A 27,160-nucleotide genomic window follows, 5' to 3' on the forward strand; every position below is an offset into this window, starting at 1 on the left:
CGTGGTGATGTTCACCTGTGAGCTCAGGCAGGAGGTCAGAAGCTCAGGACCCCCTTAAACTACATTGCCAGTTCAAGGTCAGTTTGAGCTACATGAATATGAAGGCACATCATTTACCGTGACCTCTCCTATGGGTTCTCACTGAAAAGTTGATTTGATGGAGGGGTGTGGTTACAGCACCAATATGGTCGGACGCACTGGACGCTGTAGGTCACTGTTATGAACATTACAAACTTCAGCTTCCTATAGGAAGGGAGGAATTCTTCTCCTATAAGAGCGTAACCCAGGGGGCTTGACACTGTTGGCTTGTGTCGTGGTAATAAAACCCTACGTGACTGCTTCAGATGGCAGCCAGTGTCTTTGGTACCTTCCTTTGGGACCCAATAAACTTTACAAGAGCTTGGGGTTCTGAAGGGCTGGCTAAACGGTCTCCTGTCTGGAAGAACGTTGTCACACTGTTCTTGGTGTAGTGTGTAATTAAGATCCTCCTCCCCCCATAATCTAGTTAAGGATATTTTTCCACTTCCTGAACAAGTGACGTCTCTACATAATTCACTCCCGGTGACGGAAAAGCTTTTATTTCTTGATAACCGGGATCAAGTTGACCCCTGAGTGACCCCACATGGAAAGTCCCCCGGTCTGGGTTTTGTCACCAGTAAAGGCAGGTTAAGGTTCAGGTGGACAGGCTGAATGGTCACAGAGAACTACTGGGGGGAACTTACTACAGCACTGGGTGACTGATAATGTGCAGAGACATTGGCTTGGAGTTTGTAGGGCCCCAGGGGCTGCCTTTCAAAGAAAGAGACCTCATGGCGTTCTTGGGAGAGATTTTGTTTTGGGATGTAGGACAGGAAATCTTGAACTTGAGAGAGACATCAAAAAAGAGAGGGAGTGAAGATGAAAGGACCGGGGGATAAAGAGCTCAATTAGACAGCGTTGTCGTCGGGAGAAAGGAAGGCAAATTGAGAGCATCCGCCAGCCGTCCCGAGTGTTCAACCGTGTTCAGAGTACAGGGTGGGCAGGGAGCGTGAGAACCCGGCCCAGCCCAAACCGTGGGTGGCGGCTGCAGGATGTGCTGTGCAGGCCTGCGGGAGTGCACCTGGAGCCGGAGAGAACATTTCAGATCCCCAGTGGCCAGGGAGACGGAAAGAAAAGCAGGCCTATTTTGGAATGGAAAATAAACGCAGGCTCATCAGCAACAACATGGTTTCCCTATGGAGACTAAACATAGACACTGAGCTGGCATTTTGCAGCTTTCTGACCTGCATGGCAGTGCCTACCCATGGGCACCTAAATCAGCATGCTATCCACTGAATTGTCCTATCTCTGCTTCAAGGTCAAAGCCCGAACTCCCAGTGTGGTAGCATTTACAGCTGGGACTTTAAGGGAGACATAGGATCAGATACAATCAGAAAGATGGAGTCCCCGAGATGGAATTTGTTCCTTATAAGGAGAGAACAGAAAGCGTGCTTTCTCGACCGCCCATGTTAGGATGTAGAGAGATGCTTACTATTTGTAAACCAGGAAGAAAGCCCACCCTAGGAAGAGAGCTGGCAGCCATCTTAATCTTGGACTTCCAGCTTCCAGGAATGGCAAAAAATAAATATCTGTTGTTTTAAATTGGCAATTCATCCTAGTGGCCAAGCTACAACATGGCGTCTGCCGAGAGAGTTCTGCTCTCCCCTAGGTTACTGTAAAGGCCGCTATCTGCCGGACACGTTCCTATATTTCACTTAGACCATATATGTTCCAATCATAACATTTACATGCAACACAGGTCTCCACTGAAGTACTGACAGGCTATCCTTGGCTATGTGCTGAGTTTGAGGCCAGCCTGGGACGCATGAGACCTTGTCTCAAAAAAACAAAGAAATGGATGGCAGTAACAAGAAGCCCTCAAACTCAGCATCATCAACAAAAAAGCTGGGAGAGTTCAGCTGGTAAATTACTCGGCAAGCATCCGTGAGGCCCTGCGTTTAAGCCCCAGTACTGAATTAACTGGGCACGGGGATGCCTATCTGTAACTCCAGCACTCACGTGGAGGCAGGGGTTTAAAAAAGAAAGGAAAAAGGAGAAGAAATATTGGCCTCCGGAGATGGCTCAGTGGATAGAAAGCACTTGCCAGGCAAGTCTGATGACCCCTGTTAGATCCCAGGACCCAGAATGGAATGAGAGAGCCAAGCCCTGGAAATTATTCTCTGGCTTCCACGCACGAGCTACGGCATTCACACACACCCTCACGTGCAAATCACCCCTCCACAACAGCAGGTCCATTTTCTCTTAAGAAGAATCCTGACGGCCATGTGTCCGTCTGTCAAATTTAACAGTCCCCAAATGTCCATCTTACCACCTTTACCAATCCTGACTGAGACAGGACGGGCTTTCCAGGGGTTGCTGGGAGCCACTGCCTGGCCTTGCAGGGACTGTGCCACGGCAGATGCAAGCTAGGTTCCTGGGACAGACACTAGCATTTCTTTGTCTCCCTGGTCCAGGTCTCGATTTGGTTGTTTTTTTTTTTTTTTTTTTTTTTTTTTTTTGGTGTGTGTGTGTGTGTGTGTGTGTGTGCTGGTTTTTTTTCTTTCCTATTTATTTATTTATTTATTTATTTATTTATTTATTTATTTATTTATTTATTGACAGAATCCTATTACGTAGACAAATGGCTTCATCCTCATAAGATCTGCCTGGATCTGACTCCCAAGTTTTGGGATTAAAGGTGTGACCCACCACATCTGACTTTAGATGTCTCAGTCCTTGTGGCCTAATTATCAATCATACTTCAGTCCCTATGATCAGTTGTACCAGCTGCTTAGACTATGTCCCATACATGTAGGACATACTGACACCATAAGTTTGTGTGTGTGTGTGTGTATGTATATATATATATATATATATATATATATATATATATATATACACTAAAAATTCAAACATAACTACAGTTTGTACTTTCACTTACTAAGTTTAACAGCCTTACCTCCTAGCACTTTGGCTTAAGCCTGTTGCACCCTACCCTTTCCCATCACCTGCACCCCACAGACTGTCTCTGAACTCAAAGCTCCAATCTAGAGGTCGAGGGCCTTCATTTCCTGTTGCAGTGTCTCGTTAGCCCGAATTCCCCCAAATCATCATTGCTCCTTCCCTCTAGTCCCACACTGAGTCAACAGGCAGTTCAGCCTGCTGCTTATGCAGTCTCACGGGACACGTCTGAGGCCCCTCTGACCGCTAGAAGACCCCAGGACTTGCTGACAATACTAAGGTTATGACTAAGGGGAGCAGTGATAGCTCGGTGGTGCCCTTGAGCATGATGCTTTGCATACTTGGCTGGCCCCGTGAATGCCTGCTGACCTCAGACAGTGAGACAATCACCCAAAGAATTGAGGAAGAAAGAAATTTGCAAAAGACTTGGGGCTGAATAATGGGGGAGCAAGGGAAACGTTGAGTCAAACAGAAAGTCATGATGTAGCAGTGGACAACAAGATGGGCTTCCTCTTTGAATACGGTGCCCCCACATCCAATTTCCTTGAACAAGAATGTCTCATTAGGGCTACAGAAAAGCTGGGGGAGCAGAGACATGGCTGAAGTTCCAGCCAGCGAGAAGCCCTCCAGAGGAACTAAGCATCCTATAGGAAGACTTCTAGGCTGCACAGGACAGCAATGTCAAGCACTGGCATTTAATTTCCAGATCTGTAAGAAAGGACTTAGACTGGACCTAAAAGGGTGGGATAGTCTATCCCGAATGTGGGTGGCACGCATGGGCTGGCTCCTAAACTGGACTAAAAAGGACAAAGAAAGCTGAAAGCCAGCATTCATTGTTTTCTATTCTCTGACAGTGGATACAACTCAACCAAGCAGTTTCATACTCCTGGGGTCATGCCTTCCCCTTCATGATGGGCTGTGTTCCCTCTCGCTGTGAACCCAAGTAAACCCTTTCTTCCTCAAGTTCCTTCCTTGGTCCCAGCAATAAGAAAGTAGTGAATACATACATATTCTTTAGAAATGACACACTATCATCAAACATCATTCAGACTTGCTTTCTCTGTCACAATTATCTATCCTGAGTGGGTATGGTGGTAGACACCTTTAAGACGCTCGTAGGTGGTTCTCTGTTCAAGGCCAGCCTGGTCTACAAAACAAGCTTCAGGTTAGCAAGGGATACATAGTGAGACCTTGTCTCAGACAAAACAAAACAAAAGACCCACAAAAAACAAAATTAAAAAAAAAAACTATCACATTCATTACATGACCAAGTCAAGGTAGTTTAATTCTAAGGTTCCAGACAAGTAACTATCTTTGTGCAGTTTTTTTTTTTATTGTTGTGTTTTGTTTTTGTTTTTCTTTGAGACAGAGTTTCACTGTGAAACTGTCTGGCCTCGAACTCACAGAGATCAAGGCTGTGCCTCCCAAGTGCTGGGATTAAAGGCTTAGGCCACCAGGCCTGGCTTTTTGATGCACTTTTAAATGTAACAAATCTCTTGGTCTCTATTGATTTCATCTCAAATGAAAGGCACAATCTTTCAGAGTGGGAAGAAGGAAAGTCTTAAATATTCACTCCACAGTCCTTCCATGACTATAGCTGGAGCCCAGGTTGTCTTAATTGGCAATGAGGTTTGTTCGTAAGTAGAGTCCATTGGGAGCACAGACGTTTCTGCTACAATGTTACAGAGACCAGCGAACATGTGCTAGCATTGGCCTTGCACCCCGCCCTAGGTTGAGATTTCAATGGTTCAGCAGAATCACCACTACACCTTCATGAGACAGTGAGAGAGCTCCCCCAATGACAAACAAGGAAACGGAGGCACACCGGGCGGCCATTCTGAGGCACTGGAGACAGGATTCAACCAAACTCCAAAGTCCACCATCTTTATGGGAGTGCACCGTGTAGTTGTGTATGTGTGTTTAAATGCGCATGTGTATGCAGATGTTCATGAGTAAGCACGTGGAGGTCAAAGGTTGATGTTAGCTGCTTCCCTTGCTAGCTCTCCACCTTATTTTTTGAGACAAGGTCTCTTCCCGAACCAGAAGCTCATCGATTCGGCCTGGACGGTGAGTGTCAGGGATCTGCCTGTCTCCCCACCTCCCACAGTACTGGGGTTATAGATGAACTCTGCTGTGCCAACCTCTTCACGTGGAGCTGATATCTGGGCTGGGATAACTCTTGCAGGACCTGTAACTGGTCCTAGCATCCATACCAGGTGGCTCAAAACTGCCTGTTACTCGGGCTCCACGGAATCTGCCAATGTCTTGATTAGTGATTGATGTGTGAAAGCCCAGCCCACTGTGGGCGGAGCCACCCTGGGGCAGGTAGTCCGGTGGTGTATCAGAAATCGGACTGAGTGAGCCAAGAGCAGCAAGTTGGTAAGCAAACAGGAAGCCAAGTAAGGCAGTCAGTCTGCCTGTTAGGAGTTCAATTAGTTTGTCAAGCAAAAGTGGCAGACCACTCCAACACTCGTATGGTTATTTGCATATGCATCTCCCCCGTGCATAAGCCCCTTCGACCACCAAAAGCGATAGTGTCTTTAATACCACATTTTGAGGGGCTGGGGATTTAGCTCAGTGGTAGAGCGCTTACCTAGGAAGCACAAGGCCCTGGGTTCGGTCCCCAGCTCCGAAAAAAAGAACCCAAAAAAAAAAAAAAAAAACCACATTTTGAGATACCCTTTTATTAGAGTGAACTCTCACCATTAAAGCAGTCAGGTTTTATAAAGAATCGCAAGCCGAGGTTAATTACGTAAAGTGACTACTGAAGTACTTTGAATTACATTAATATTCTTTAAAAAAAAAAGAACACTTAGCTTATTGAATTATATGTATGTAAAATTATATAATAGCCTGCATTTAAATATTTCTGATTCTGAATTATTCCTCTTTTAAAAAATATAACTACATCTATAAGACAAATATGAAGAAGATTCCAATTAACCCACAGATCATAAGCAGAAAGTTCATATTTTTGAAAATTAAATGAACTTACCGTGTATTCTGATTCCAGACGTTCAGATGGCAATGAGGGAAAAGAAAAGGAGGGAAAAAAAAAAAGAGTTAGGCCATGTCTACGGAAAACAAACCGTACAGATAAAACAGTTCCTGGTAAGTTTTAAGTATTAAAAATGAGCTAAAGAAACCTTCCAAGAATTAGATTTCTGTAAATACTGAATATCTCTGTGTTCCATGGTATTCCTGCGGTTGGCCAAATCAGGTCAGTTAGACAAGATTCAATTAGCCTATAGGTTTGGGGCTAGGGGTTGGGGGTTGGGGATTTAGCTCAGCGGTAGAGCGCTTGCCTAGCGCGCAAGGTCCTGGGTTCGGTCCCCAACCCCGGGGGGGGGGGGGGGGGGGAGGTTTGGGGCTAGTTGGGGCTGGGGATTTAGCTCAGCGGTAGAGCACTTGCCTAGGAAGCGCAAGGCCCTGGGTTTGGTCCCCAGCTCCAAAAAAAAGAACCCCCCCCACAAAAAACAACAACAACAACAAAAAAAACAAAAACCCAAGTGTTGGGGCTGGGGATTTAGCTCAGCGGTAGAGCGCTTGCCTAGGGAGCGCAAGGCCCTGGGTTCAGTCCCCAGCTCCGGAAATGTTGGCATTGTAAAAACAGAACGAAAGGCTAATAATTCCAGTAGAACATTTCATTAACCACATAGGAAATCTTTTCAGTGATTTTTCTCTTTTTCTTTTCTTTTCTTTCTTTCTTTCTTTCTTTCTTTCTTTCTTTCTTTCTTTCTTTCTTTCTTTCTTTCTTTCTAAACACAGAACTTTGCAAAGATGCTGATCCTGAGACCCCAAAGTGTCTGAGGGCTGCAACACAAACTTCAGGATCTGGGGCAGGGTCGGTGGGTGGGGGTGCCGTGCCTGATACAATATTCAGAGCAGAGAGCATTATAAGAAAAGGCATTAAAAATTTCCACATCCTCTGCGAGGAGAGAGAAACTGTAAAACAGTGACAACCCAACTGATCAACTTGTTTGTGGACAAACTACAGGGGGCCCATTAATGGGAAGACCTCGGACGAGCCCCATGGAGAGAGTCTGCCCCCACTCTGAGACTCCACTACTGCCCTGTCCTGTGCTTGCCGCAGGCGGCTGACCTGTCCTGAGGACTTACCTGTGATGGTGTATGGGTAATAATTCCATGCCTTCTCGGTCACATAAAATATTTTAGGAACAACAGCTCTGGCCCAACTAGGCAGTTTGCTGAAAAAGAAAAAGAGGAAGAGGGAGAGGGTGAAGAAGAAGGGGGGGGGGCAGAGAAGAAGAGGAGGAGGAGAAAGAGGAGAAGGAAGAAAGAAAAAAAAAAGGTAGTTAGAGTCTGTCTGGGCCTTACTTGATTTCCTGGACATAAGGCACACTATTGCTAAGGTTCTGTGGCCTCTCCTCCCTTCTCCTCCTCTGTGGTATTTCCTGGAGTTGCTAGTTTTCTTGGACATACGTGTGTGTGTGTGTGTGTGTGTGTGTGTGTGTGTGTGTGTGTGTGTGTGTGTGTGTGATGTGAATAGGTGCCTGCAGCGGACAGTAGAGGGCACTAGATCCCATGGGGCTAAAGTTTCTGGTGATTATAAGCATCCTTACTTGAAGGCTGGGACCCAAACTCTGGTCCTCGGAAACCAGTAAACACTGTTAACTGAAGAGCTCTCTCTCCAGCCCCAGTCATCCTGATTTTATTTCTCCCCAGCACTAACTGGGATAGCTCGGCCTAGGATGCTGATGTCAGCCCCCCCCCCCCCACTTTAGATCAGAGTCGAGGAGATCATGCATCATCAGCTTCTTAGGCCTCCGTGTTCGCAAAGAATACCAAGAAGCAGTTTGAAGGAATGGAGCCATAGGTCAGCCCGTAGTGCTGGGTGGAGAAGTATGAGGAACTGAGTTTGATGCCCAATACCCATGTGGGAAACCCAGGTGCATGGTTAAAAATCAAGCGCTGGGGGTTGGGGATTTAGCTCAGCGGTAGATTTAGCTCGCTTGCCTAGCGAGCGCAAGGCCCTGGGCTTCGGTCCCCAGCTCCGAAAAAAAGAAAAAAAAAAAAAAAGAAAGAAAAAAAAAATCAAGCGCTGGTGAGGCAGAGACAGGCAGATACTTGGGAATGGCCTAATAAGCAAGTTCCAGGCTTGGAAGCCCTGTCTCAAAAACCAAGGTGGAAAGATCCTACGGAATGATATTTGAGGTTGGTTCCCACACTCTCACATACTCTCCCACGGCCTCCCCCCCAACACACCCACCAAGCTTAGTGTGCACCAAGCTGCATGACTAAGAAATGAAAACTTCAAGCTAACAATGCCGTATGATGGTTAATCTGCCTTGTCAACCTGACTGGATTTAGAGTCATCTAGGAGATACGTCTTTGTGTGTATGTGTTCACACGCGCACTCATATGTATATGTCTGGGGTGAGTGTGTGCGTGTGTGTTTGTGCGTGTGGCTTCTGGAGAGGCTTAACCGAGGAGGAGGAGGAGAGATCCACTTTAATGTGGGTAGCACCATCCCACTGGCGGGATCCTGGATTGAAAGGAAAGGAATCTGCAAGCTCAGCACCAGCGTCCAAGCCTGTGCTTCCCATGGCGGACACCATGCAGCCATCCGCTGCCCACTCTGCTGCCTGGCCTTCTCCACCATGAAGGACGGTACCGGCAACACTGTGAACCAGAGTAAACCCTTTCTTCCTTCAATCACTTGACAGGTATTTCTCCATGGCAACAAGAAAGGTAACTAATACAAGCCCTCGAAATTCTCTTCTCTGATGTGGAGCATGAGTGACAAGCACAGCCGGAATGTCTTCTCCAGTCCCTCCCACCCCTATCCCCCCTCTCTTGAGAGAATCCAGAACCTAACATTTGAAAAAGACAAATGTGTGTTTTCAATAGCTTGCCAGACCGCACTCAAAGTTCTGGGATGTTTATTAGGGTTCAAACAAATAAAGGTTAAAAAAAAAAACCCAACCCCAAGCTCTCTCCAAGCTGTGTGAGGGAGCGGCTGTGGTGGGCTTTGCTCTCAGGTGTCCCGTGAAGGGGGAGCAGATGCCTTCTCGTTGCCTAAGTCTGCTCGAACTTGGATTTCTCGCTCCTATAAAATTGTCTCTGCAGAAGCCGCTCATTACCTTGCATTCACACTTCTCAAAGGATGGCTGCTCCCTGACAGGGGCTTTTTATAGTTTCTGCTGATGGCTGCGTCCATCAGACGCTGGCTGGCGCTGGAGTGCAACTGAGGTAGGGAAATCCCGCTGGCTTGCTTGCCGCCAATCACATGAGCCAGACTTCCTCTGGGTTCCTTGTTTGTACCGAGAGCACAGGACCAGTGAACAGTAGAGGGACATGTGGGTTCTAGTCATAGGAGCATTTTCTGGTGACTTATTTTTTTTTTTTTTAAAGATAAATTCTCAAATACTCCAGGCTGGCTTTGAACTCACTATCTTATCCCAGATGACCTTGAATTTCTGGTTTTCCTCCCTCGGCCGGTGCAGTGAGAGGGCTGCAGATGTGTGCTCCATGCCTGGTTTATGTGTCTCTGGGGATGACACTCAGGGCTTTGAGCATGCTAGGTATGCATCCCACCATCTGAGCTACTGCCTCAGAGCCCTTCTGATCCTTTTAATGAACAGGGTTGAACAAAGAACTTTTGAGCTTAGACAAAGGAAGAGCATCTCCCTACAGCCCTGGGCCTGTTCACCACCGTCCTCTTGTAGGAAACAGTTCCATGTTCATTTTACGTATCCTCAAATCTACTGGGTGCTCCTCTCACATCTACCATAACCCAGCCCTTGTATCATCCTAGAACCCTGCAGAACGACTGTCCTAAGCATCCATCAGATTGTGGGAGGAAGATGAAAACCATCAATCAGCCAGTTTCCATCCTCATTGAGACTGACGAATTCTACCAAAGCCAGGACGCCACAGTCTAGTTTTAATTTTTACTATTCACCCAACAACTCCTCACAGACGTCAGGGAGTGACATCATCAATTATTTTTTTCGACATGGGGCCCTAAAAAAATAATCATTCAGTCAAGGTGAAGTTACAACTCCGTGTTAATGTTCTCCCTCGACCCATTAGAAGATCCTGGTCTAAGTCATTTACCGGGTTAAAGGCAGGGGCATTTGTGACAAGCTCTGAGATGTGTTTGCTACAATCTGGGTGCTGTGGTGGTTAGTGTTAACTGTCAGCTGGTCTTGGGCCTGCCTGGAAAGGATTCTCTTGAGTACACTAGGGAAGACATGACCACCGTGGCTGGCACCAATGCCTTCTAGGAACCCTGGACTGTATAAAATGGAGAAAATGAGCCAAGTAGTAGCTTATGGTCTTTGTTTTCTACGGATGGAATGTGGCTAATGCTTCAAGTTTCCGCTGCCTTGACTCATTCACTATGGTGGGCTGGAGGTTGGAAGCGTTCTCAAACTGCTTCTGTCAGAGAATTATACCACAGTGACGTGAAAAGAAACTAGGACAGATATCAAAAGACTCTCCCCAAGGGCTGGAGAGATGGCTCAGTGGTTAAGAACACTAGTTACTCTTCCAGAGGCCCTGAGTTCAACTCCCAGCCACCACATGGTGGCTCCCAATCATTTATATAGGGATCTGAGGTCCTTTTTCTGGCATGAATCCATGAATTCTCTGGGACAAAGCACTCCTATATTTTAAAAAAAATACATAAAAAAGTTCCACATAAAGGCACTAGTGTTGAAGGCCTGGTCCCCAGGGGGGTGCTATTGGGAAAAGTCAAAAGTGGTTCAAGGAGAGGAGGCTAGGTTATTGGGTGGGGGGTGGAGGGGGAGCAGGGAATGTGGAACCCTAGCCCTCTCTTCCTCCTTTTAGTTCCTGACATATGCTGCCCCCTCCCCTACTGACACTTGGCATCTCACGGATGCTTGGCCCACTCCACCATGTTCCAGAACCTCTAACACTGTGAGCTACAAAAACCCTTTACTCTTTATAAGTTCATTACCTTGGGTATTTGATTATGGCAACAGAGCTGACTAACGCAGCGCCATTAAAGCACTGTTAAGCCCGCTAACAGACTTTCTTTCAGCCCCAGCTTCCCCAGAACACATCGTTATTTGAATCATTCTGGCCTGAGAAGGTGAAATTTATCTTTCCCTGCAGTGATGATTTAGCGGGGCCTGAAAGGAACATGGAATTAAATTAGTCCCTGCCACTGTTGTCACTTAAATGATGTACACTGTCACATAGCCCACAATTCTGAGAGAAAGTCTGTCACTCAAAGTCACTACCAGATGGGAAAGAAGGGGCTCTTTTCTAGGAAGGTAGAGTGTCTGAATTAAGTCCTTGCTTCACACATGGGCCAGGATGGACCCTTATAATGGCCTGTCTTAACAGCCTGGAGCCCTAGCAACGCTACACTGTGGAATGTGAAAACATGCTGTGTGGGTGACACTGCCTCTGCCTCTGCCTCACAGTCCTTAGATGCTTTTGTCCATGCTCCTCACAGACTTTGAACACTCTGTCCGCATTTGTTCATGCGTGTGAGTGGTGTGTGTGTGTGTGTGTGTGTGTGTGTGTGTGTGTGTGTGTGTGTGTATGAGCACGCACTCACATGCTCTCTGTCTCTGTCTGTCTCTCTGTCTCTGTCTCTCTGTGTCTGTCTGTCTGTCTGTCTCTCTATCTCTCTCCTGTTCAACTGGACATACAGTGACAGTCTCTGTTTTTGTCTCTACGCTGACCCATTCCCCTCCTCGCTTCTTCACTGCTGTGCATACCGGGCTGGCTCTAGAGCATCTGGGGATTCTGTCTCTACCTCCCATCTCGATGTAACAAGGCTAAAGCTGCAGACAAGCACACTGTGTCTGGTTTTTCACCTGTGTTCAGGTGGCGCCCATGAGCCATCTTCCCAGCCCTCGTTTGTGCCCCTACTGTGGTGGTTATTCGGCAACACAGAAAGGCAGAGTTTACGGACGAGAGTGCCCTCTCCTGTGAGAGGCGGGTCTGCCTTAATTTCGCATGCAGAAACTATGCAGAACTCAAGCTCCCTGAATCTGAACATAAACATCGCTCACATCTTAATGAGATTTTTGCATTGGGTGTAGGGAAAGGGGCTAGCCTGGTACAAGCCTTTGGAAGCCTGGGCTGGAACCGCATTAGGCCATGTCATCAGCAGGCCGGAAGCTTTAAGGAGCCAATTGTTCACTTCAGCAGTATCTTCAGGCCCGAGGCAAATCCACTGGCCCCATGCGTGCTAGAATGTCACTGGGGCAGTTGGGCAGGGATGGAGGTGACCGAAGGGGGGCAGCAGCAGTACTTCTGACATGTTCTCAAGTATTAAGTTGGGGACAGAATGAAATAGCAGGTAAGGAGGAAGTCTCTCACACACAAACAATAGTACTCTTCAATGGCTTTCTTTCTGTTTCTTCCCATATCTGTAAATACACATGTGTATGACGCAGCCATGAAGACACTCCCTATATTGATTGTGTGATATGTTATTTACACAGTGTATATAGACCATAGAGTCTAAAATAATATTCTGATTACTGTAGTTAGAGCGCACTCTCTGTTCTTCCCAACTAGACTGCAAGGCCTGACAGTGTGGGGACCTTTCTTTCTTTCTTTTTTTTTTCCAAAGATTTATTTACACTGTCTCTCTCTTCAGATGCACCAGAAGAGGGCATTACAGATGGTTGTGAGCCACCATGTGGTTGCTGGGAATTGAACTCGGGACCTCTGGAAGAGCAGTCAGTTCTCTTCCTGCTGAGCCATCTCTCCAGCCCGTGGAGACCTTTCTTTTGTTCATTGTTGCAGCCCTGGCATCTAGAATGGCATTAGCTGACATATGTGTATGTGTACATGCATGTGCATGTGTACATATATGTATGTGCATGTGCATAAGTATATATGTGTGTTTCCAGAATCTCGCCCTGATACATAAGTATTCTTATCACTGACTCCATCTCCAGACTCCACAATTTTTAGTTCTTATGAGCCTGGTGTACATGCACGTGTGTGTCCGAGGGTGGGACATGTGTGGGCGCCAGAGGAGGATGTGCGGGGAGGGTCTCTATCTGTCACTCTTTACCTTATTCCTTGAGACAGGCTCTCTCACTGAACTTGGGAGCCTGGCTGTGGCCAGTGAGTTCCCACAATCCTCCTGTTTCACTCTCCATCATTATTAGAGTTAGTGGGCTTCACAGCCATATCTGGCTTTTAACATAGCTGCTGGAACCCAAACTCAATGTTACCCATTGAGCCATCTCCCCAGTCCTGCAAAATATTTTCTAGTGACTGAGGATCATCTCTGTGTATCTAGAAATCAATAATGACCACGAAGATTCTCTGAGAATCCATGGAGAAAGGCAATTAGGTCAGAGAGTCTGACACTTTCTCTGTCACCTGTTGCCTGGACAGCAGGCTCTGACAAAGCCACCCACGCTTTGCTGGGCATGGAGCTGACTCTGAGGAGGATCTGGGAAATGGCATTGGCTTGCTCAACAGATCAGGAAGAGGTTGGCGCACAAGAAGGAGAAATGGGAAAGACAGACTGCAAGAGTTACTGCTAAGTAACAGGGCCAGCCAGTGATGACGCATCCTTGGTGAGGACTTCTAGAAGCTTGGCCCTCTCCTACAAAAGTTGCTAGATGCTGGAGAGATTGCAGGGGAAGGCGAGGGCCATGTGGAGGGAAGAACATGGCTGTCTTTGTACACATCGAGTCAGGAAGGTAATGGGATCATCACTGGAAGCCGGTCTTCCTGACGGACAGATGCTATTATGGCCTAATTAATCCTGAAGTCAGGATGGTGGGGAAACGTGAAGAATAAGGGCTGTGCTGTGCATGCATCCTGTTGATGAGACACACTTCTCCTGCCTAGAAGCAAACCTAAGGGGGCAAGAGCTTGTTGTGGCTCAAGGAGTACAGTTCATCATGGTGGAGAAGACACAGAGGTAGGGAACCTAGGCTGCTGGACAGATTGTCTCCACAGTGAGCAGGAAGAACGTGGCAAATGCTGATGTCTGTCCCGTTCTCTTCTTCAAGTGGCTGGGACCTCATTTAGGCCTGGTCTTCTCACTTCAATTAACCCCCAAGCTAACCTGATTCAATCTCCCATAGACGGGTCCAGAGGCTTATCTTTTAGGTGGCCTTAGATTCCCCGAAGGTGACAGTTACCATTCAGTACCACACGCACCTCCCACATTACCAGGAGAAGAGTTTAATTATAATCGCTATCCCGGAATCTGACTAATATTTTGTCTCCTCTCTTGGATGTCAGGTTGAAACCAGGGATTTTGTAGGTGAGCCAAGAAATGTTGCTTACTTGGTGAAAGGAACCGGATCTAAGGCCCAAGGGCAACCAGTCAGAGTATTGTGACGGTGCCCATGTGATGGGCTTTTATATCCTAACACCTGGCCAGCCAAATCCACCAGATGCTCCAAAATGTCAGTCACGGCCAACAGGGCACTCGCCTAGTGAAAAGGGCTGGAGGATGGAATAACCCTGCTGTCCCTGGAAAAGAAGAGGGGACTTCTAAGATAAATGGCACCCAACTAGACAGACACTCTGCGAAAGAAAAGTATACAATGGCCAGAGTGTGTAAATAGATGGCTGACGTTGTGGGTCATGAAAGACCTGCACACTAGGAGAGACTAGAGCGATGGCTCAGTGGGGAAATGTGCTTGCTGCACAATCGTGAGGACCTGAGTTCAAATCCCATGAGCCCACGTTGATAGCTGAGTCTGGTTGCATAGCCCTGGGTGTAGTTAGTGTACAAAATGGTAAGTTTCATTGTGAGATTTTCATATATATACCATGGTTCCTTGCTCATGTTCACCCAGCATCACCCTCTCCAATCCTCCCCTCCCTCCCCCACACATACTCTCCCTCACACACACACAGACACACACCCTTAAAGAGACTCCTTTTCCCACCCTCCTTTCAGACGTCTTCCTACCCATCCATGGCCCCTCCCACTACCATGTCATTACAAAATGACCCTGTGTTCAGTCAACTCACCTGCAGTTTGCACGTGACAGTGTTTGGGTTTGAAACAAGGGCTAGAAGGTGGGGAGGTTGGGAGGTATCCATAGCAACTGTGGGGGCAACAGGGGTGGGGTAAGCTTACAGAAGTCACCTTTGGGTTCTGCTTAAAGGCCACTGTCAACCTGGGTTCTTGGCCCACTCCGGAGCTGTCTTGATTCCTGCCCCATTCATTTGGCTGCAGAAAATTCTGCGGATCCCTGACATCCTTCCACCAAGTTCTTTCTGCTTACCACAGACTTCATTTCTTTTGCTGGCAGCTTCACTGATAGAACCTCAAATTGCCCTTTTGGCCAGTCTTCCATTTATCCCCATAGATACCTTACATATCAGCCAAAGCACACTGCTCCCTGAGAGATGAGTGTCTGAGATTTGCTTGGTAATAATAATTATGGCTCAATCTATCTCCCCTTTGAGCAATTTTCTCCTTCCGACATTAGCTGAAGAGTAGGCCCTGGTTACAAGGGCTTTGAATATAACGAGAAGTGCTCATGGCTACATTGGCCAATGCTTCCCGACAGATCGGTGCAAAGAGGCATCTACCCACTCTGCCAGTTTGTTAACTTGGGTCCACAGGACACGCCATGTAATAATAGAGCCTATTATATGGGTGCAGAGGACTCCACAGCTCCAGGCAATCTGTAGCTAAAATCAGACAGATTCACAAATGATCAACCCAATCAGCCTTGGGTCCTCCCTTGACCAAAAAACAAGAACCATACCTCAGCTCCCTAAAGGCTTCCCTCCAAACCTGTATGCTCACATGCATGTGTAAGATTTCAACACACAGGTAGGTGACTTATGAATACAAAGATGGACCTACTTTAGATTCATAAAAAAGGAAGCAAAGGTCCTTTCCAACTTGGGCCTGGCAGAATGGCTCCCACAAAGAAGAGTGTCAAGAAGAAGGGCCATTCTGCCATCAACGAGTTGGTGACCCGAGAATACACCATCAACATTCACGAGCGCCTCCATGGAGTGGGCTTCAAGAAGCATCCTCCTCGGGCACTCAAAGAAATTTGGAAATTCACCATGAAGGTAATGGGGACTCCAGATGTGTGCACTGACACGGGCTCAATAGAGACATCTGGGACAAGGGAAGAAGGAATATTCGCATACCGCATGTGAATATGTTTGTCCAGAAAATGTAATAGGATTCACCAAACAAACTGTACGTGCTGGTAACTTACGTGCCTGTTACGACATTAAAAATCTACAGACACTAGCAAGTGCAAGGCCCCGGGTTCGGTCCCCAGCTCCAAAAAAAAAAAAAAAAAAAAAAAAAAAAAAAAAAATCTACAGACGGTCAATTCGGAGAACTAACCTGCTGAATGTCAAAGTTGCAGAACTGCCAAGAAAAAAAAAAGGAAGCTAAAACTCAACTCACTTGTGGAAAGGAAACGGATTAGACACTGCCTCTTTGGTTACTCATGTGTCCAGAGGGAAAGTCCAAGACATATTTTGAGTATATAAAAAAACAGAGGCACACTAAAGTATGTCCTGGGTTGTCCAACTGAGGCCACCATCTGCCGGGATCATCCGGCTGTTTACATTAATAGACTCGTAGGCTCTCAACTGCACGATCACATGGTTAGTCTGCCTGGAAATTTCTCCCTTTAACTGAGCAAACATCTCTTTTATTTTCCCGCCATGCTCACCCATTGGTGTCAGCGGTGTTGGGTTTCAAGTGCACAAAAAGCTAATTCTTGTTCATCTAATAGCGCAGCAAGACAGCCCTAGTCTTTCCATCGTCTTCAGTGAATCTTGCCATCCTTAGGGTTTCGAGTTATTCTAACAGTCTCCTCAACCCAGCGTGTCTCTCTCCATTTAAAAATGAACCACGGAGGAACAGACAGAAAGAACTGAGGGCTGGAGAGATGGCTCAGTGGTTAAGAGCACTGATTGCTCTTCCAGAGGTTCTGAGTTCAAATTCCAGCAACCACATGGTGGCTCACAACCATCTGTAATATACATTAGATAAATAAAAATTTTAAAAAAAAGTTAAAAAAAAAAAGAAAGAACTGAGGTGGACCAATACATGTTATAGACAGTTGTACTTTACTTTTATGGATGGCCCCCAATGGTAATGTCTGCAATTCTGTGTTTAATACACACACACACACACACACACACACACACACACACACACGCATACAAGTGCACACATACAATCTTTACTTTATGTGTACGTAGCACACAATTGCTTCATTTTGAAGTATCAGCCCGAATCACTGGGTTTTTCCAATCTTACTTTTTATTTTATATGCATGGGTGTTTTTGCCTGCGTATGTGTCTGTGTGAGGGTGCTGGATCCCCTGAACTGGAATTACAGGCAGTTGTGAGGTGACATATGGGCGCTAGGAATTGAAGCCAGGTCCTCTGGAAGAACAGCCAGGGCACTTAATGGCCCAGACATCGCTGCAGCGCTGACCCCCACCCCCATCACTGGTTTAGTTTCAAGCAGACCATTGAAAAGCACAATGCTTCATCCCTTTCCTTTGTTTAATTATTGTGTGGTGTTTAGGGCTGCCTCCTGTCAGGATGGGAAGGTTAACTCTCGGGAGTCCTTCTGCACTATAGTGAGAAGAGTCTCAGGTCTGCTGCTGCATTGCTAACTCCAGGCTAGCTGGTCTGCAAGCTTCTGGGTGACTCCTCCTTCTTTCCATCCCGCCACACTACAGCTGTGCTGGGATCACAGACACTCGCCACTGTACCTGCCCGTTCTGTTGTTGTTTGTTTGTTTTAAGCTGGTCACATGGGACTGAACTTGTCTCATGAGGCTGGCACAGCTAATGCCTTCCCAGCCCTTTATCCTGTCCTCCTACAGGTGGCATTTGGGCATCGAAGATAAAAGTTGTCCCTGTTTAATTTTGTCTTGGAAGATGAGCCTTCATACAAAATGACTGATGTTTCCCTGATTGAAGTTTCTCGATGAGAATTTTAGACTCATAATCCTTCCTAGCTGTGGATTTCTCAAAAGAATGGTAAGAATACCATCTAGTTATTTAGCCAGACTTTTTCTTTTTTTTGACTCCTCATTTTTCTATAGCTTGCCTATTGCACTTTATGAAATTTGCCAAAGTAAATCTGTTTCATTAAGCTAAAGCACAGTGGAATTTTCCACCCTGCAACTATATACCATGGCCTACTTCCATTGGAGATCTCTGGATAGTTTTAGTTTACTTTCCACTGCAGCCGGCTTAGAATGGATCCCGTGGCGCCTGCCTCTTGTGCACGATGCGGTGATTCCGTTAGGGTTCTGCCACGAGATAAACGGAGATGGGAACGTATTTTCATCTTTCCCCGTCGCTGCCAATGGTTCTATAAAGGGGTGATATCCGAGTACAGCTCCCTCCAGCATTTGAAGCCGGCTGTTTTCTCACATCCTTGTTAATCCCGAGACTCACCAGACTTTAATTCTTGTCACTCGGATGTGTGCGGAAAGAGATGTCCCTGCTGGAATCTGTTTCCCTGCCTCCTGATGAGGCGAGTGTTTTTCATGCATATACTATTCACACTTCCTCTCCTCTGACTCAAATTCCCCACCCCTTTCTCAACTTTCAAATGAACTGTGTTGTTTTTTTAATTAAAAGAAAAAAAAAACTGGTCAAGAATGCAGAAGGCTTTTGCTGAGGAGAAATGTCCCCTTCCCAGAACCCACCTTTAACTCCTGGACTTGGGAAACTGAATCTGATGCCCTCTTGTGGCCTCCATGGCCACTGCACTCATGTGCACATACACACAGGGACACACACACACACACACCCACACACACACACACACACACACACACACTCAAATACATTTTTTTTAATTGATGAGAAAGACCTATTCGTTGAAGTGCCCGAATTTTCTCTCTACAAACATTACAGATGCATTCCTCTAGTTAGAGGTCGACTTTGAAATTTAGGTATCTTCTAGTATATAAAGGTTTATTTTTAGTGTGTAATTTTTTTCTGCTATGTAGGTGCTCTCAATTTTACTGTTTTAATATCACCAGTCCTTGTCTTTATGCCTTAGTGGCTTTATCCTAATCTGTTAACATTAAAGAATGTTTATCTATATTTTCCACATTTAGGGATTTTATTGATCTATAATTTATTTTTGTAATGTATGCAGTGAATGAGAGGTTTGATTAGGTTGCTGACTGAAAATCATACTGAGCAGTTGTAAGTTCCTCACCAGGGTCTCATCATTTTGTTGGGACTGGGGGAGATGTCTTGTCCCACAAGCACAAAGCACTGAGCTGACAATTACCCTTGATTTCTGAACCTCATGCCCTCCTCACCACCAAATGCCAGGATCCCAGCTTTACTGTGGAGAAGTACACCGGAGGGTTTATTTAATGTCAATATAATGGATTTAGGGACCAAATTTGGATGATGGTTTATTATTATTCTCTGAGGGATTTGGTATGCTTATAAGATAGTTTTTTGTTTATGTCCCTGAGATTAATGTGTGGTAACATTTTTATTTGTAATTCTGGAGACAGAACCTAGGGCCTTGCACACGCTAGGCACATGCTCTATCACGAAAGGTGTTCTTGTACTTTTGCCGTTCCGTATTGTTCCTGTTCAATTCTATTATGAGAGCTCACAGGGCAGGCAGCATTCATTTTCCCCCAGTAGTCGGTTTCTCTCCCCACTTTCCCCTTTTTAGTTTTAGTCCTGGGAGGTCGCTCTATTATAATGCCATGAATAAAACACTGACAGGAGATAATTTATGTAACTGGTCCTCTCTCATAAAAGTATGACCTTGGCATAAATCAACTGGGAAAACATGATTCGGGGACCCCCCCTCCCTTTCTCAAAAGCAGATGCTGGTCCGTTTGAACAGAAAAGAGAGGCCTTGAACATCTGTCTTAATTTATTATAGATAAAAAATTGATGCCTTTTAGGGCACAACAATTAGCTGTGAAGGTCCATCCCAGGCCATAAGGGTGAATGGACACATTAGCTTAATTTACCACCAAAATTGGATTTCCATTATCCCTACCCCTAGGAACTGGTTGCATGCTACTGTGGAATTACTCCTTACTGTCCCGTTTCTCTGAAGGTTACTTCTATGCTTTGAATATTTATGTTTGCCTTAAAAAAGAAAGAGGGGTGGGTGGGGTGGCACATGTCTTTAGTCCCAGCACTTTCAATGCAGAGATGCAAATCTCTTCGAGTTCGATGTTGGCATGATCTATTGAGTAAGACCCTGTCTCAAAAAAACAACAAACGAAAACAGTCAACATCGCTCTTCAGTCCCTAAACTATATTGGCACCTTGGAGTATTTTCCTCCGTTAAAATGACTCTTTTTGGGGTTGGGGATTTAGCTCAGTGGTAGAGCGCTTACCTAGGAAGCGCAAGGCCCTGGGTTCGGTCCCCAGCTCCGAAAAAAAGAACCAAAAAAAAAAAAAATGACTCTTTTTATCTTCTATTGTTGTTGTTTTGATGCTACAAACAGGCGGCAGCCAGCCATTGCTGCCGGTGCCTTTAAACCGTCCAGCTCAGTCAGCTCCTCCCAGTGTTTGCTTCCACACACCCTTCTCCTTTTCCTTTAGTTTTAACTTTGTGGAAGTATCTCCACTCGTAGTTTTCTTTTTAAATCACTTTAGTTTTAGGCAGCTGGGGGCAGTACCTGCCTTTAATCCCAGCACTCGGGGCGGAGGCGGGTGGATCTCGGCAGACCAGCCTGGTCTACAGAGTGGGTTCCAGGATAGCCAGGGATACACAGAAAACCCTGACTTAAAAAAAGAAAAAGACAAGAAACGAACAATTAACATAAAACCACAAAAGACCGCTATAGAGTGTGCGCGCGCGCACACGCTTATATATTCCCGCCAAGCGCAGTATGGAGCTGGGATTTCAAGTGGTTGTGAGCCACCAGACACGGGTGCTGTCTGGGACTGGTCCTCCTCTGTAAGAGCTGTATGGACCTTTTACTTTTTAAGGACTTATTTAAGTTGTGAGCACAGTGTCGCTGTCTTCACACACCAGAAGCGAGTATCAGATCCCATTACAGATGGTTGTGAGCTACCATGTGGTTACTGGGATTTGAACTCAGGACCTCTGTAAGAGCAATCAGTGCTCTTAACCTCTGGGTCATCTCTCCAGTCCAGCTGTATGCACTTTTAACCCCGGAGCCATCTCTTCAGTTTGAGTCTCTCAGCCTTCGCTTGTCATGAACCAGTGCGCATGCCTGACTCTCGGCAGCAGCCCCCATCTGTGTGGCCCTGAGACCACATCTCCTCGTCTGGTATGGGTGGGGCCTACAATGGTTGGCCCTAGCTTCCATGGCCCTCGATGGTTCATGAGTTCAGGTTCCCTTCTAGCTCGAGGAACTAAGGATTTCCCTGTCTTTGTTTTAAGCTCATTTTGTATTGTTACGGTCCATTCTGTTCCGTCCTGTGTTTGTCATAGGAAGCGGGGGAGGGGTCGGCACTAATCTCCCCAGTTACTATTACTGGAAGTGCACGTTTTCTATTCATAGCTCGCTTCCCTCCCACTAATGTTTATGACTTCATTAAGATAAATAGCGTATATTTCGATAGAGAAAACAGACATGACAGAGACAGCTGGACACATCTTCTGCTTGAGGGAAAGTTATAAAGTTTCTAACACTCTTCTTCATTTGGCTGCGTGGGGAACAGTCCCCGCAAGGCAAAACGTAAGCCAAGCCAACTGGAGCTGAGAAATGGAATTTTCCAAAAATTCCCAAATGTCCTTCACTTCTCCTCAGAGGTGATCCCTGAGGGGAACCTGCTCCTGTGTGTTTGACGCCTTCCATGATGTGAGGACTAGAGAAGAACACATACCCAGGGCCGAGTGACTCCTGCACATAAACATTTGGCTGGGGCCTGGACAGCTTCTAAATCATGGGAACGCACAGCTTCCAACTGACAGATGAGGTCCAACTCATTTGCATAATCTTGAGAGTTCCCTGGTGCCGTGTCCCCAGGCAGTCGGAAGCATATTTGGTCCATCAGCCCAAGGCCTTCCCTGCCAAGGTACTGGATTGGAAACCTTCCCTCCACTCTGTGGATGAGGCTTGAAGTATCTTCTTGTGACAGAATGGTCTAGTTTAGCCTTTTGGAGAGTGGAGTCTCTAAATATAACCCCACTCGGAAGTGGATGACCACATCCAAGTCACTGGGAATGGGGAACGCTCACTCACAGAGGCCAGTGTAAGTCGGGAAATTGTCCAGCTAATGTTGGAATAGATTCTCAATGGTCACAAGTGAGCTAGGAGATACAGAAGTAGCAGGCGCTTGTGTGTGTGTGTGTGTGTGTGTGTGTGTGTGTGCATGCATGTGTGTGTGTGTAAAATGTACTTGTGGAAAGGCTAATACAAGTCTAGTTTTCTGGGCAGTTAACTTTAATAAAATATATCTATCTATCTCTATCTATCTGTCTATCTGTCTATCTATCTGTCTGTCTGTCTATCTATCTATCTATCTATCTATCTATCTATCTATCTATCTATCTATCTCTATATAAAACACAAACACAAACAAAAAACAATACAAAACAAAAAGACCCCAAAGGGTGTCTCCATGAACCTGGAGCTCTCCGATCTGGCTAGACTGGCCTCCAGTAACTTCCTGGAATAATCCTGTCTCTACCTTTCCAGTCCTGGAATTACACACAGGCCCTGCTATGCTCGGTTCCTTACGTAGGCGCTGAAGATGCGAGCTCAGGGCCCTTACACTGCACCTGCCCTCCTGACAGAGCCGTCTCCCAGACCCTTCACTACAAATATTCTGACCCGGAAAAGCCCTGAACAGAAAAGCCAAGGCTGGATGGGATGAAGTGGAGAGAAGCTCAGACAACCCCAAGAACTAATTATGCCACTGGTAGTAAGGAAACAGAAGACTAATAATAATAATAATAATAATAATAATAATAATAATAATAAACTTTGCAAAACAGAAAACATAACCTTGGCCAGTGCTGGTTTATAATTTACCCCAAAAGGAGAATAATCACTGCAGGATGGGTGGGGAGACCCTTGGAGAAATGGAAGCCCCCTTAGCCACCACAAATCACTCTGGTCACTGTTAGTTTTCTCAGTGGACTCCTGGTTAGTCATCTGACAGAATGTAGAAAACCCAATAATCAAGACCCATTGTCACAGAGCTGTGAGGTCTAGACTGCCCGTACTATGTCCAGGTACAGCCATTTCCCGCGCTCCCCCCCCCCCCCCCAAACACTGTCCCAGGCATCGATCAGATCTCCTCTTATGTCATCCAAGGTAGATTTCACATTCTCCAGATGACTCTGGTTTTAAAGCAATAACATGGGTGGCTGTCACGGTGGCGTAATGGCTTTCTAGTGACCTCACCGCACGGCGTCAACAGATGGGAGGGGCCGCCCCAGCGGCAATGGCTTACCTGTTGAGATACACGCGCTTCTCAGTGAACTGCCCATTGCCGTGGTGAGGGTCCTCAAAGGGCTCATTCTGCACGACCTCTACCCCTTCTCCCCGGTCGCTCTGTTCATGGCTGTGTTTGCTGATCATATACAGCTGTCCAATTTTGTACTGCAAAGCAAACAGAGGGATGGAGACAGAGAGGTCAGCCCCAGCTTGCCTCTGATGAATCCCCCCCATACTGTCCTCTGATGACAGGGCATACGGCTACACATCTCATCAGTGCCTTCTGCTGAGAAAAAAGCCAGTAGCCACTTGGGTCTGAGGAGCTGGGCAGAGGGCTGGCTGTGAGCAGGATGTAGAAATGGCACAATCCCGAGAACAATCAGAGCGGCCGGACCAAGCGCCCCCTGGAGTTCTGTCAGTCTTTAAGGGCCATGCTGAGGGCGCACAAGCTGAGGAGTCTGCCTTGCTTCCCATTCTGGACAGAGAGGGGGTTAAAGGGAGTCGGTGTTCTATTTGGCTTGGCCAAAGGCAGCCTAGGGTGTGTTATTTATGTCCTGGCTCCGTAGCTAACTGGCAGCATTGCTGGACACAAGGATTAACTGTCACTTGCATCTTGTCCCGCCTACAATAGCAGTTCTCACAGGTGGCTAGACAGGAGCGTGAGAAAAGTTGGGCTTTCGTTTTCCCATCCCCCCACCCTGCCTTCGTCTCGTTTTGGTTTTGAGACAGGTCTTGCAAAGGTCGAGCTGGCCTCAAACTCATCACGAGGCCAAGGATGCCATTAAATGTCTGCTCCTTCTGCCTCCAAGAACCCCCAGGTTCTCGGGACGCCAGGTGAGTACCACAGAGCCTGTTTTATTCAATGCTGGGAACTGAAACTTCATTCGTGCTAAGCAGGAATCACTGTTTTGAGACAGTGCCTATCTGTCTGTCTGTCTGTCTGTCTGTCTGCTTGCCTGCCTGCCTGCCAACCACTGTCTCTCTAACCTATACTGCCTGGAACTCTTGACAATCCTGCCTCAGCCACTCAGATACAAACATGAGCCTCTAATGTGAAGGCCCCTAGATGCTCATAAAGCTCCCCATCCCACAGCTAAAAACCGGAGTTCCAGAATCCTGTGCCACACTGAGGAATATACTTGGTATCTCTGGATCGTTGTCACACAAACCTACTAACAGTATAGGGCCTTCTGGAGTCCATCAACCCTACAAGGGTATCCTGGAGCAACAGGGACTGAGACATTTTTCTGCAATGTCTTCACCCCCAGGTTGTTCAACTCTCCTTCCTGCCTCTCGCAAAACTGAGCCTGACCACTTGTCCCCAAGCCTGATGACATGTGTGTGATTCCTGAAACCTACACAGTAGGAGGAGAGAACTGACTCCTGCAAGTTTCTCTGACCAATACCTATGTGCTATGGCACTTGTACCGAACATATGACAAAAATTTAGTACATTAAAAAAAATAAATAATGACTCAAACAAACCAACCATCCAACCAAAAAACCCAACCCAAGGCCAACAGGTGCTTCTTTCCCCAACGGACTCCTGAGGTGGCAAAATGAATTTAATGTCACATTCTGGGGTGGGGTGGGGTTGGGGGAAAGGGAAGAGGGTTACAACCATTGGATAGGGGACATGCCTGCTCATATCAGGACTCTGCTGTGGCCCCTCTTTACACAGTCAGTATGAGCTAGCACACAAAGTCACTACCACCAAAGCCTGACTGTCCTGCAATCTAATGAGGATGCCCAATTGTTCCTACAAGGGCCCTCGGCTAGCAGGGATGCAGAGGCCCTGTCTGTGCGCAAGAGAAGAATCTATTCTAACTCTAGAGGCAGCTGGAATATTCAAGTCAGCATCGTGGTTGGTTCCAAAGCTGAGAGGTCTCTTGTCCCAAGGTCCCTCTTTCATGCTGAGGCAGGGGCATGGAAGGGAATGTGAAGAAGCTCTGAACAGGCTCTAAGTCTGCAGCCGGCTCAAGGGACCAGGCCCAGTAACCATGACAACAGATCAGGCTGTGGGCTGGCTCTTCTCCAAGGGCTATGCTTCCTATCTGGCCGTGGCCCTGTCCAGAACGAGCCCGTGTTTAAAATGCTTTTAATGTGTGTGTGTGTGTGAGCTTGTCGGGAGGGAAGGTACAAGGTAAGCGCAGGAAGAGGACAGAGGAAGCTGGAAGATAAATCCATTTTTAAAAATGAACCAGAGGATATGAGGCTTGACCTGGCTTCCCCTCTGGCCAGTACTGCTTTTACTTTTGTTCCCACCAGGATGGGGAAGCGGGACGTGTGAGATAAGTGGGCCACCACACATAAGCGGAGGGAGGGAGGCACTCCATGGCTCGGTGGGTGCAGATATCCACAGCAGCAGCTTGGATAAGATGCTTTAAGGACCACAGACAGTGGAATATTACTCAGCCACCAAAAGGAATGAATATTGACACAGAAGCCACTTTAATGTGTTATGGGGTTGAGGTGTCTCCCTTCCCAGAGTTCAAAGGGTGACGATCATATTTAAAAGATGCCATCCAGAGGGCTGGAGAGATGGCTCAGTGGTTAAGAGCACCGACTGCTCTTCCTGAGGTCCTGAGTTCAAATCCCAGCAACCACATGGTGGCTCACAACCATCTGTAATGGGGTCTGATGCCCTCTTCTGGTGTGTCTGAAGGCAGCTACAGTGTACTCATATACAATAAAATAAAATCTTTAAAAAAAAATAAATTAAAAAAGATGCCATCCGGGTTGGGGATTTAGCTCAGTGGTAGAGCGCTTGCCTAGCAATCGCAAGGGTTCGGTCCTCAGCTCCAAAAAAAAGAAAAAAAGAAAGAAAAAAAAAAAAAAGAAATACTTAAAAGATGCCATCCGTGTGGGCTTTAATCCAGCATGGCCGGTAACCTTAGACTAAAGAGAAATTAGAACACAGACAAACAGATATAGAAAGATTGTATGAGGACTGGGTGGCCTCGATAAGCTATTAGGTTGGGACCCAGGATAGATGCTCCCATACCAAACATTCGGAAAAAGAGTGCTTTGTTTGCGTACACTCTGATTTTGGTTCTGATCTCCAGGCTCTTGGTGCAGTGATCGCCGCACAAGCATAAGGTCCGGAGCTTAGACTCCCAGACGCCCTGAGGAGGCTGAGCGAGGAGAGCATCTGGAATCCCAGCGGTGTGGAGGTAGAATCAGAAGGATCCCTGGAGCACGCTGGCCAGCCGGCCTCCGAGAATCTACAGACTTCAGGGTCAGCGAGAGCCTGGCTCAGCAGGTGGGGGAGCCTGCTACATAAGCCAGGCATCCTGAGGTCAATTCCCAGAACCAACGTAAGGGTAGAAGAGGAACTGACTCGACAAAATTGTCCTGTTATCACCACATGCATGCTATGGCACATGTGCCAACATACATCGTATGCATGCCCGTGCACACACAATAATAATAATAATAATAATAATAATAATAATAATAGTAGTAGTAGTAGTAGTAGTAGTAGTAATAATAATATAGAGAGAGCTTGAGTGTGTTGATGCACATATATCAGATGCATACACACACAACAATAATAACAAGTTTAAAATAAATAGATGATTTAGATAGATTGAGGGAGACAGCTAATGTCCTAAGTCTGACCTCAACACACCACACACACACACACACACACACACACACACACACCTATTACAACAGGTCCAAAGAAGTAATGAAATGTTGAAATGTCCTGGGTAGACAGTGGTTGAGGCACATAAAGAACCAGAGTGTTCACTCTTAAGGGATTACTTGGAAGTGTGAAACTTGGGCGTGTGCCTAGCTCTCCCAAGGCCCTGACTTGATCTGTAGCAGTGG

The 27,160-nt window shown here is 46.5% G+C and overlaps 1 protein-coding gene across 2 annotated transcripts in view; it reads right to left on the reverse strand.

The window, feature by feature from the left end:
* Positions 1–27,160, reverse strand: part of Pitpnc1 (phosphatidylinositol transfer protein, cytoplasmic 1) — a 264,927-nt gene that overhangs the window by 107,202 nt on the left and 130,565 nt on the right. For both annotated transcript variants that reach the window (NM_001427418.1, NM_001427419.1), the window contains 3 exon segments: positions 5,975–5,982; positions 7,099–7,187; positions 23,343–23,491. In NM_001427418.1, coding sequence (NP_001414347.1) covers positions 5,975–5,982; positions 7,099–7,187; positions 23,343–23,491 — 246 coding nt within the window.

This window comes from Rattus norvegicus, chromosome 10 (assembly GCF_021556685.1).
Source record: "Rattus norvegicus strain SHRSP/BbbUtx chromosome 10, alternate assembly SHRSP_T2T, whole genome shotgun sequence".
Lineage (NCBI taxonomy): Eukaryota > Metazoa > Chordata > Mammalia > Rodentia > Muridae > Rattus > Rattus norvegicus.